This window comes from Populus trichocarpa, chromosome 13 (genome assembly GCF_000002775.5).
Source record: "Populus trichocarpa isolate Nisqually-1 chromosome 13, P.trichocarpa_v4.1, whole genome shotgun sequence".
Classification (NCBI taxonomy): Eukaryota; Viridiplantae; Streptophyta; class Magnoliopsida; order Malpighiales; family Salicaceae; genus Populus; species Populus trichocarpa.
Genome location: NC_037297.2, coordinates 6,907,374 through 6,919,780, shown reverse-complemented (window position 1 = coordinate 6,919,780; position 12,407 = coordinate 6,907,374). Strand labels below are relative to the sequence as shown.

Genomic DNA, 12,407 nt, shown 5'->3' with positions numbered 1-12,407 from the left:
ATATTAAGATAGTCACATTGTGAGATTATATGTCTTGTACTCAATTAATTATTTACACATGATATTATTTTATTCATATAGAATATATTTAATTCTATTAAATAAAAACATTATTTATCTTTAATATTTATTTATATTTAATTTATGAATTTAATGTTTGATAAATAAATCTAGATTAAAGATAAAATTCATGGAACAAAAACACTTTGCAAAGAAAATATTAAAAATGTTATAATTATAGGATTCATAATGCATCAAACTATTGTTCCTCTATGTTTCTAGTCAATGCCTTCTTAATACTGAATATTTATTAGAGCCATATAGACCATTATATATTATGTATTTTTTTTTATGAAATGAAGCAGTTGTTCTTATAAACCGAGGTGTAAGGGATACCTAGAAATAATATATAAGTGTTTGTTATAAGACATGTACATTAAATTGACTCGAATGAGAATTTCATATAAAAATATCAATTGTGTCTATGAAAAGGCTCACGTAACGGTTGTGTGAGTGATCCTTAAACTTAATATTACTAAGTTATTTTATATAGAAAGTATTATATTTTGATCATATTATACGTTATCTTGGTAAATGTAACAAATGAACAAACATTGAATATAACATAAATTATATGAAAGTATTTTAATGATCAAAAGAGGATTCATTATCATAGATGAATTAAGAAAAATATTCCACATGCTCTCAAATAATATTGATTATTAAATCCTTGTGCAAGGTGAAATGAAATTTGAAAATAGTTTCAAATTTTATTCAAATGATCAATGACTATAATGTTATAAACAAATATGATTTGACATGGCCGACACACTTTATGCTAAAATATCTAAATCAAAACATTATTGCTAAAAAAATAATAATTATATTGAGAAACCGGTCATTAAAAGATCTCAAACCACTTATAACTTTTCTAATATTGGGGATCATGACACGTTGTTAGACGGTGCACTTTGTCTTTAAATATAAATTAATTAATTATTGAATTGATAATAAATTAAATTGTTTGATTTATTTAATTCTATTTATTTAGAATTTAATTTATATTTGGGCTAACATATTAGGAACCTAATGGGTCACATACATTAAGAACCATTAGTTAGAAATTAAACTGGGATAATTAATCAAGTGTGACTTGATTGAAAATAATTTTATAAATTAAGCACTAGAATGTATTTAATTCGGGGATTATAATTATAGTCTTAGAATAATCAAGTAGGGACTTAATTGATTAAATTTATAAAATTATCCTTAAATAATATATGGATATTATTTAAGGGACAAATAGATATTATTATATAAAATAACTTAGTGATTTCAAGTTTAAAAATCACTTACACAACCATCATGTGAGCCTTTTTATAGATATTGGTGATCTCTCAAAATGAAATTCTCATGCGGGTCAATTTAGTGTATATGTTTTATAACAAGAAGTTATATATTAGTTCTAAATATACTAATACATCAACTTATAAGAACAGTTGCATCTTTTCATAAAGGAAAGAACATAATATTTATCAGTCCCTACGACTCCATTAAATGTCCTGTATTTAAAAGAATATCGATCAAGAATATTTTAGGAATGATGTTTTGATGCAATATAAATCCTATAATTATAACAATTTTATATTTTTTCTTGAAGATTATTTTTATCTCATACATTTTATTTTTATTCTAAATTTATAAATCAAATATTAGATTCATTAATTTAATATTATATGAATATTAAAGATAAATTAAGTTTTTATTAATAATAAATAATATATTTATATAAATATAATAATATCATGTATAATCAACCAATTAATTATAATAAATATTAAGATATTAAACCAACGGGCATGCCATTATCTCTTATCACACTAAGCTAGAAACAAGGCAAACAACGCATTCCACATTAAAACTAAACAAACGTGTCTTTTCTTTCTGAATCTAGAATTCCAGCTCAAAACAAAGTGAAGGCAAGAAGAAACAACAGAAATTAATGTATTCCCAGGTGACGATAAAATTATACAAAAATGGTGTTTATGATAAGTAGAGAGCTTGTTTGGAAGTGTAATTATAGTTATTTTTTAAAGTGTTTTTTATTCAGAAATATATTAAAATAATATATTTTTTATTTTTTAAAATTATTTTTTATATTAATATATATAAAAAATATTAATTTAAAAAAATAAAATAAAATAAAATAAAATTTATGTTACTAAGCCAGGAGCCCGTGCTCCGGGCGGTGTTGCTCTCGGAAGCCTAGCCCAGTTTTTTAGTTTTTTTCAAAATTAATTCTGGTTTTATAATTTTTTATGAATCTTTATAATATTTTTTGTGACGTACATTCTTAGGTTTATGCCATGTTTTCTTATAAGAAAAATAAATATAATATTAGAAGATTATAAGATTACGATATAGCACATTATAAATAGTTATTTCCGGGATAAAAGTCGTTAAAAAATAACACAAATGTAGATAAAAAATATTTACTTATAATAATAAATACTTGGTACGTAGTAATTCATCAATGCATAGTTTTCAAAATATTTATAATAATAAATATTAAAACCAAAAATTAGTTTTTAAGAAAATATCTCTTCACTGCAACTGAGTGGTATTTAGAAGAAAAAAATAAGCTTTAATAACAAGGACTTAATTGTTAATAGCTTATTATCTTTTAGTTTATCTCAATTTTCAACTCATTATATACTTACTTCGAGGTTGACTATAATTCTTCCACGTGTAAAGAAGTTATTACTTAAGTTTACCATTTCCTAATATAAATGTATAATTAAATTTGAAATAAAGAAATTTAATCTTCAAAATTATGTAAATCCATAAAACAATTACACTATCAAATAGATAATAACTAGATTACTGGTCTGTGTTGCGCTGCGCTACAGGTTGGATTAATTTTTTTTAGTGTAAAAAATATCCAAACATTGTTAACGTGTTTTCTAATAATAAAAAAAAATCATGAAATCAAAATATGATGCATATTAGACATTATTTTTTTAAATTACAGTGACATTTACTGATGGAATATCATAGCTATGTCCCTTGGAATATACCGATGAATTTTTTATGTCGGTGTATACCTAGGGAATTACAGTTGGAAATGAATGAATGAAAAAAAATGACATGTTTATTACTATAAATGATATTACCGATGAAATAAACTCGTCGCTAATATTCGTCGGTGAATCCATTGGTAGTTTTTAAGTTACAACCTGACAATCGACCCCTCCTCTCCCCCTCCTCCCATTTCTTCTTCTTTTCCTATAAAAAAAAAAACAAAAGATCACTAGCTACTCATTTAGTTTGTGTGATCTTGAAAAATAAAAAAGCTGAAAAGTTTCTCCTACTAGCTGGACTAGTTATAGCAATAAATAAGAGTATTGTGTTATCTATAACTTATGTGATACGTTTCAGTTAACCAAGTCCCGATAACACTAGCCTCCTAGCAAATACAACATCCTTTATGAAGTCAAAACCCGGGCATTGCATAGCCACCTTGAAAATTTGTTTGCTTCGTTTTGTAGGCAAGTGACATTAGTTGGCCTAATTTGATGGAGCATGCCCAAAAAAGAAATGAAAATATATATATATATATATATATATATATATATATATATATATATATATATATATTTTCATTTCTTTTTGAATTTAAACTTTAAAACTAGTAACCAAAAAGTCTCTTTTTAGTAGTATAGCTCTTAAGATTGTTTTTATTTAGTAAAGTTTAATTTTTTGAATCCTGAATATCTATTATCCAAAAAAAAAATATTATTGAATTATATATGAAATGTCCTTTCTAAATTTATTTCACGAGAACATAAATGAAATATAACGGTTGTATAATTTTGATTGTGGAAAACATCTCATGGCTTATGGTCACTACAAGAGAAAGTTGACAACATAGGGTGTTTTTTTGTTAACAAATGGACCTATGCAAGTGAACAAAATGATATGGTGGCAGAGACAATATTTGAAAAAGATGGTTCACCTATCTATTTAAAATTTGACTTAAACTAAGTTTTATATCGAAACAAGTTGAAAGTTGATCCAGTTAATTTGGTGAGCTGGTCAAAATCCAAGTGCAACTTCATTTACCTAAAAAAAATCCATAAACAATATTTTTTTTTTAAAAAAAATTAAAACTATGGATATGTCTTTTATACTGAAGAGTATGGTTAGGGTAAAAAGACATATAACAGTGAAGTTTGTGTTAAGAGATCAACTTCTAATGAGTTTAAAGTTGATTATTATGAAAAGTTAGAAAATGTGATTGAATTGCAATATCATAACAAGCAGAATGAAATTTTTTTATTCAAATATTATTGTTATGATACCAATAATAAAGGAATCATAGTAGATCTTCATCATGGTTTGATCAAAATTAATATAAAGGCTAGACTTCGCAACACCGATGATGTCTTTGTTTTAGCCAAGTATGCCAACATGTTTATTACATATACACTCTTTCCTTTAGAAATTATCATTCTAGAGTTAATTGGTTGTCTATAGTGAAAAACATACCTAGGGCTCGTGTTCAAGTTTTCTTTTAAATTGATGAATTAGTTGATGCATAACAAGTTGCTTTATCTACCGACTTAGAAGAAAATTTAAATTTTAATGTATATAAGAATATTTTTGTTGATGTTGATGTTCAAGAGTTAAATGATGTTTTGAATCGACAAGTATCAATTCAATAAAGAAGATTATGATGAACATGGCTATGATACAATTGAAGAAGAAGAAGACATTTCTAATTAAATTCTAAAACATCAATGTGCAATGAAATTTATTTAATGTAATTATAGATGATATTATCAATGGAATAAGTTGGTCGAAGAATTTTAGAGAGTTGGAAAAAAGTTATATGACTTTGTCACTGACCATTACATACGGAATTACCAACAAATTGAAAATTCATTGGAGAATTTTGAGGGGTCTTCTTACAATTTTAAGTTTAATTAATAATTTCAAATTTTAATTATAAACAAATTTACCGATGGACGTGTTCAAGTTTGAATGTTATACTTACATGTTCAATTCTTTACCTTATTCATCTTATAAAATAATCAATTTATAAAAACATATTAGTCATAAATAAAGTTAATTGGTTTGTGGTTTTATTTATTGATACATATTTGTAGGTGCATAAATATTGGGTAGTCTCTCGTATAGAAAAGGCGCTAACGGATTTTTTAAAAATAATAGAAATATTGTTACCTTTTTTAATCCTTTTATTTTATTTTAGTTTTATTTCTTTTAATTTTTTTATAATATGTTTATTTGATTTTTTTAAATAAAAATATTAAACACATTATTGACAAAATTACCGACGGACTAAGTCACTCAAAAAGTTCCAAATAGTTGAAAAACAATACATGAAATGCCATTGGCAATATGTAAATCACTAGCAGATTCTATTCGTCGATAATATGAAATAAATCACCAATAAAATTACAAATGATTTTATTTGTCGGTGATATGACATACTCATCGATGGAATCACCAACAAAATGATGTTGGTAATTGTTTTTGTTTGACATGTATTTTCTGTCTATAAATCTATCGATGTTTATATTACCAAAAGACTTATTGACTTAATAGAAATTATCAATGAGAAATTTTCCGGCGAACAATAATTGTTTGTTATGTCGTCAATAAATGTTTTCTGAACAAAACCAGTGTCTAAATAGCGACGGATCAATCCTTTGATAATATACAAAATTCTGATAGTGGAAGGATAAAATTAAAAGCAATAAATTAAAAATAAATAAATAATAAAACAATCCAAGTCAACCCAGGATATCATATTAAACCCACAACCTAATTTATGAGACTAAAATAACTTCATAAAAAAATAAATAAAAAATTGCAAAATCTTATTTTCAAAAAATTCAATATTGAAAATTGAAATGGAGAAAAATTCAAAACAACTATATTTCCATATTTAATAATATTTTCAAAAAAATTCTTGAAACCTGGATTTTTTTTTTTTTTTTTTACATTTGATAAAATTTTAGTCACCGCAGCATAATGCAAATATACAAACAGTAACTTCTAATTGATCAAACCCCTTGATCAATGGTTGAAAACATGCGTGCGCGCACTCCAAGAGAGCAATTGAATTATACATTGAATGTTGGCACGTTGAATTTGATTTTCTACAAGGAGTGAATTTTGAAAAGCTATACAATTAAATTTTTCACCTCTCCCTTTGTACGTTCATGGCTTGTTAAAGTAAGGTCCAGCATGACTTTGTTTTAGGGTTCCAGACAGCAGGGATCAAGAACTTCCTACCCCTTGATCCATGGCCATTAAAACCCCCTCCGGTTTCTGGATCAACACGTACTTTTCCGGTGTAGCCATCGAATGCTCCGCTTCCGAAAATGCCCCAGCAAGCTGATGCGGCCTCCACGGTTTTGTTGGCATTATTACTGTTGTCCTGGAAAAATCCAGTCTTATATGGGTTGGTCACAGCTTCAACCAACGCCCTTGCGAAGGCGATAACCATGGCATCCACGCCCAAATTGCCATTTGGCGGGTTCAATGTTATAGATAGAGGCCCTTTGTCTGGCTTTTGGAATGGCCAAGCACAAGACCCTGGGCATTCACTTTCTGGATTGCCCACCACAATATATGGCTGCTGATGATCACCTGCTATTTCAAATCAGTAATCAGTACCAATATAAAATATAATGAGATCGTTGCATATGTTCTCAGTGATTTTCTTTTCTGATACCGATATTTTCCGATGATGTGATCATGTAAGGAATATTGATATTATCATTTTTTTCTGATAAATGCAACTAAGCTAAGACTATCATTGATAGAAAGGGAACATTAAATAAAATTACCAAGCATTCCATGTTGTGAGCATTTTGTGAAGCACAGCCCCTGCATTTGAACATCTCTAGCAGTAAGAATAACAGGGATGGTGTTGGAGTCTCCACCAGTCGCCTTCCGCAGAACTTTCTGAATAAATTCGCTAGTAACAACTTTCCCTGCTGAATATTTTAGATCAGTCACTTGCTTCACAACTTTTACGTTGATAGGGCTGCTTCCCTTCCCGGCAACCTCTTGGTAGCTCTCAACAACATTCCACCATGACGAGACTTGTGGCTGTAAGTTGGCTCCCGCATTGTAATGTAGAGATTCAACAAAGGCCCTAATGACATTTTTATGGACACGCCCAAATTGACCGTACCAAATGAGAGTTAGGTGTAGGTTTCCTGTCAGGAGAGGCCCCCCATGGTAGGTTATGGAAGCGCTATCGGTGGCAAGACAGACAGGGAAGAGGAGCAAGTAGAGAGAAAGAACAAGAGGACCACTTGGGAGAGATGATGCCATTCTCAAGATTTGCTGCCTTTCTATTCCATTGGTCACCATACATCCATCTTTCAATTTATGGCTAGTTTGCTTCCATGGATAGGATGTTGGTACTCTAAAAATAGGCAGCTTATGGTTACAAGACAGCTGTTCTTACTCGAATCCTTTAAGGAGCTAATTTCATGGAGCTTATTGCCTCAGTTGTTTGAGTTTTTGCGGGCATCTCGGTTTTGAGACAGGAAATGCTTTATTCATTCAATTAATTCTGTGTTGGATAGATGGGCATGGGAGAGACAACTAACTCCTCCCTGTTGTCTAGAGAAAAAACAAACTCCTCTATTGCAAATACACATTGAAGATGCTAAATGACTTATTACATCCTTTTATTAAGCTAGCAAGGTAACCGAACAACACAATCAAAATTATACGGTGATGTTATATTTACAACTCTGATTACAACAGTAAGCAACCAGGCATTCACGCAAGTCTTGATCATAGACATGCCAGCACATATCCTGCAATGGAAAAATCAGTAATCATATTTATGGAACACATGTAATGACTAATGACTTTTCGCACAAGTGATAAAAGAAGCAAAAACAGATCACCCCTTAATGAAGAAGGAGAGGAGAAATCAGATGATATATAGAAACTCCAACAGTGCAGGTAAGGGGAGAACATTTCGTATGCATCAATTTATTCCTCCTTTTCTTCCAAATCCAAGTGTGTCAGACAACAAAGTGAGCATACATTACACACATTCATAACCAGTGCCTTGAGTTGTGATGTTTCTCTTGGTTTGCATTGATATAAGAGATTGGGTATCTTTACATTTGGGCCATTTTGCTGTCTTCTCTTCATTTTTCCTTATCCTTGCAGCTACTGACTTAAGACCACTTGTCACGTAACTCACCACAGCTAAAAGAAGCTCTCTGCACACAAATTAAAAAGAATCTTCAACATTAAGAATTCTGGAAATGTTTCTGGCCACGTCAAACAGAACAAGATATAATAAAATGCATGCTGCAAGAATATCACGCTTATAATGAGAAAATAAGGAAATAAACAAGAAATGAAGAGAAAAGTGCATAATGCAAAATCTGGTATCATTACATGCTTATGATGCACATAGCTGCTAACATATACATGGAACGTTGTTCCATCTTGTCAGATTGAAAACAAATTGTCAGCCTAGTGCCAGTTGAAATTTCATAATTCACAGTTCAGATGATCGTTTAAGAAACTCAGAATTTGCAGAAAGAAATAACAAAAGTAATGCAATTTATAATTCAATACCTCCGGTTACTATTTTGCAAAATTTATGTATGATCATCAGTTAACAAAACCATAAACCACTCTCACTAGTAAATTAATTTGAAAGAGCCATTGTTTTATCTCCAATGAGGAAATCACAATTTCCTTTTTCCAGTTATACTTAAAAAGTTAAATTATATGTTTATTTCCTGTCACTGGTGTTTTTTTTTTTATATGGTGATCATAAAATTAAAAATGAAAAAGCAAAACAGAAATCTATGGATAAAAGAATGGAATACAAGGAGATATTCAAGAAAAAATAAAAAGAAATACATGGACATAAGAAATTATGACCATGTTCCCAGTCAGAGCGACGAAACAAACAATAGAATGGGCATACACTGACAAGGTCAGTTATCCAATCAGACTTTGGTCTTCCAAAATTTATGAGAGCATGTGAGAAAATTTCAACTGTCCGGGTGAATAAAAGAATATGACCCAAAAAATGTCTCCTGGAAAATTTCTACCTTTCTGTAATTTATGTTTTCCTCACAAAACAGCAGATACCACCAAAAATATTTTAAAAAAAAATTCTTGCAGAAAGGCACAAATGCAAATTATGAAATAAAAGGATATTATAAATAAAAGAACTGCTTTCTACTTACAATGGTGAGCAAGGAGAACGACCACCATTTACATAGTAAACAAACAAGAATGAATCATAATGCTGGCCGTTGATTAGATAAAAACCTTGCAACCTTCGTATACACTTGAAGGACATTTTTTTGTACAGATGAATGGCAGGAATGTTGTAAGAAATCACATGCAGGTAGACTGCACGGCATGTTGGAACACTTGAAGCATATTTAATAACCTGACGAATAAGAGACCTTGCTGCAAATCAAACAACCAAGTAATTAATCATAAAGCAAGACATATTTCAAACAGACATTTCAAAGTAAAGTTCCTTTGCGGTGCAGATCCTACCTATACCAAGATTTCTGTAAGTTTCTACTACTCCAAGCGTCAGGATATAAACTAATGTTTGATCTGGTTTTGAGGGGTCATATCTGAGCAAATCTCCTATCTACAAAGCAGTTGTGAGTTCACATGAGTTAGTAGAAAGAGAGACATAATTTGTGGAAAGCAATAATGATATCAGAATTACACATGTTATGCTTTTGGGTAATGAAAAAAGAACAAAGCTTGAATGAAGAATCCAGGTGCATCCTTCATATGATGAATGCATGTGGGTTGCAAAATGTTAAAAACCAACCATAGCTCAATCCCACTACAGATGCAACATTAAAATACCATGGGCGTTAGAATGAGGAAATTCTTTTGCTCATATTTGTCACAGGAGTTGCATAAAACACATGAGCTTGAGTTATCCTTTCATAACTGGCTTGACGCATATAGGGAATATCTTTTATTAGTTGCTGCATCACACAGGTATATGCCAAATATGCCTATGTGATGCACAGATGCAAGCGATGCCCCTTGAAAAAGTAGAAAACCCACCCCAGCTTCTTTTGCCATTGCAATCCGTGCAGTAACAAAACCAATAAGTTCATCACTGTGACCATTAGGTCGGCTGCGGTCGACTGCAGCCCAAGAAACAATATCACGTTCATGGACAACACTTTGGAAAAACTCTGACTCGTACCTGAAAGGAGGAATGCATTTCCATTTAGAAGCAAGAGAAGCATATTACAGATTAAAACCCACAAAAAAAATTCAAAAGAAAAGGAAAAGGAGCATTAGATGAAGCTATCAACCTGATAGGAAATATCTCAGCATGGATTCGCTCTAATACCTCCAAATCAGAAGGTTGTATAGGTCTGTAGCATATGGTTGGATGATGAGAAAAGTTTTGGTTTGCCATTGATGGTTTTGCTTTTAATCGCCTTCAAAGATATGGTAAACTTGGAGAACATGCAGCTGGACTTCTTCCATTTATACCATATTAGTCATGTCTCCAAGCATCAGTTGCTGGAACACACAGAGGATTATCCTATCATAAGTTTGTTACCGTGGAAAAAAACACAGAAATTACCAGAAAGCAGCAGCACAGACAAGAAACACATGTCAGGAGATAGAAAATAGGTAAGAATAAAAGAATACATAACATCTTCTTCTTCTTTTTATATGGGAGGAGTCATATGAAAGGTGCATAAACCCCAGATCATGAGAACGATGCTAAACCATGGACCGCTCAATCATGAGTAGGTCACCCATACACAAGCTTTTTTTTCCTGAAAAACATGAGGGAGATGAACGTGGATGTGCATCTTGAGCTCAATCTCTTTGCCACTTGAGCCAACCCCACAGGATTAAAAGAATGGCTAAGATCAGAAGATTGTTGGCCTCCCATTAATCCTGTTTTTGCTTACCATAAGCAGCCAACTTCATATAACTTTCACAACTAATATCTTTGCCTTAACATATTACATTCTTTGAGCTACAGTACATGTATTCTAGTATGTTTTGTCCATAGGCAGCAAGGATGACAGAGTCTTAATGCTAAAAATGTTTTCCTAAAGAATACTGATTCTAAAAACTCGTTACTGGGTTCCCATGCTCCTCAAGTCATTCCAGTATGAATCATATGATTCAAATGATTCTAATTGATTGCAGATTGGGAATTGCAAGAATCAGCACTGAGACGTATCACTCATTCCCCCACTAAATCAAAAGCACTACAAGTGTACAATAAGATAACACTAAGAGAAAAAAAAAATTCCCATGCACAGATAATTAAGCAAAAAGCGGATAGAGATTGCACCATTCCACTCTCTTGAAAATAGCAACTTCACATCATTTCATTCAATTCAATTCTTAATAATCAGATGATAACAATTTAATTAAGCTGAGCAACAATACCAGGGTTGACAGAGACAGAGACAGTAAGCCATGTTATCAGTTCTCCTTTCCAAATTTGAAACCCACAATCCCCACAGAAAAACAGAGAGTGTCAAAAACTAGCCATCTCTAAACTAAACTACAATCCCAGTTCTTCCTTCAATCTTCTTCGATTCATGTAAAAAAAAAAAGACTAAAACTTTCGAACTGCAATGTCAAAAAGCAATGAGATCAAACATACACAACTGTTCTACTGTAACAAATTCAAACAAATATTAATTAACAAAGCGAAGTTGAAGAGAAATTTAATAAAAAAAAATGTTGTCAAATTTGGAAGAAAAAACAAAGACCCAGATGAGATCTAACATTGAAAAATAGAATAAAAGTACTTACCTGCTTGATTCTCTGCAGGCAGCTTTGGAGGCTGATTATTATCTTGAATGAAAAGCTGTAGAAAGAGGAGAAGATTGGGAACTTTTATGGAAAGAAAGCAGGAAGGAAAGAAAGAAAGAAAGAAAGAAAGAAACAAGGAAGGAAGCATGCTGAGATTCTGATAAAGGAATCTGATACTTGCCTTTGCTTTTGATGGAAAACTGAATCTTCTTCTCTTTAATAAACCAGAGAGTTTTGTTCTCAGATTATTTTGCAATCTTGGAATCCTAGTCTACTACTTTTCATTATATTCGGGTGACTTGACTTTTCACTTCTCTTTATTTTTGTATCACCGTCACAAGAAGAAGACTAGACCTTTGTATTCCCTGCTGTCCTGTGATTAATTTTTTATTAATATAAAAAAATTATCATGTGATAATAACGATTCTAGAAGGAAGAAGAAAAATTTAATAATCTGAAAAGTAAAAGATATCTTACATGTTACAAGAACGATGATCTAGAAAATAAATAAAATAAAAATGTATGATAAGAGTATCTTATACTTACAC

General features: G+C 30.8%; 2 protein-coding genes across 6 annotated transcripts; both read right to left on the bottom strand.

Annotated features, from left to right (window-relative positions):
* Positions 1–6,129: 6,129 nt before the first annotated feature.
* On the bottom strand, positions 6,130–7,562 carry LOC7493910 (protein EXORDIUM-like 6). 2 transcript variants are annotated; one of them, XM_052446546.1, is made up of 2 exons: positions 6,879–7,562; positions 6,130–6,681 (listed from the first exon to the last, which is right to left on the bottom strand). In XM_052446546.1, the coding sequence occupies exons 1-2, from the start codon at positions 7,408–7,410 to the stop codon at positions 6,257–6,259; spliced, it is 957 nt and encodes a 318-aa protein (XP_052302506.1). In that variant the 5' UTR covers positions 7,411–7,562; the 3' UTR covers positions 6,130–6,256. The 2 variants fall into 2 exon arrangements, with proteins under 2 accessions (XP_052302506.1, XP_002319256.1); XM_002319220.3 differs by having other exon boundaries at positions 6,130–6,678.
* A 147-nt stretch (positions 7,563–7,709) lies between these two features.
* LOC7465637 (histone acetyltransferase MCC1) lies at positions 7,710–12,201 on the bottom strand. Of its 4 annotated transcripts, XM_024584087.2 has the most exons (8): positions 12,041–12,201; positions 11,860–11,914; positions 10,383–10,596; positions 10,126–10,270; positions 9,592–9,691; positions 9,270–9,498; positions 8,182–8,282; positions 7,710–7,865 (listed from the first exon to the last, which is right to left on the bottom strand). In XM_024584087.2, coding segments are annotated over exons 3-8 (684 nt in total). In that variant the 5' UTR covers positions 10,490–10,596; positions 11,860–11,914; positions 12,041–12,201; the 3' UTR covers positions 7,710–7,863. The 4 variants fall into 4 exon arrangements, with proteins under 4 accessions (XP_024439855.1, XP_002319255.1, XP_024439854.1 ...); XM_002319219.4 differs by having other exon boundaries at positions 7,710–8,282; positions 12,041–12,200; XM_024584086.2 differs by lacking the exon at positions 12,041–12,201 and adding an exon at positions 11,488–11,673 and having other exon boundaries at positions 7,710–8,282; positions 11,860–11,912.
* Between the last annotated feature and the right edge of the window lie 206 nt (positions 12,202–12,407).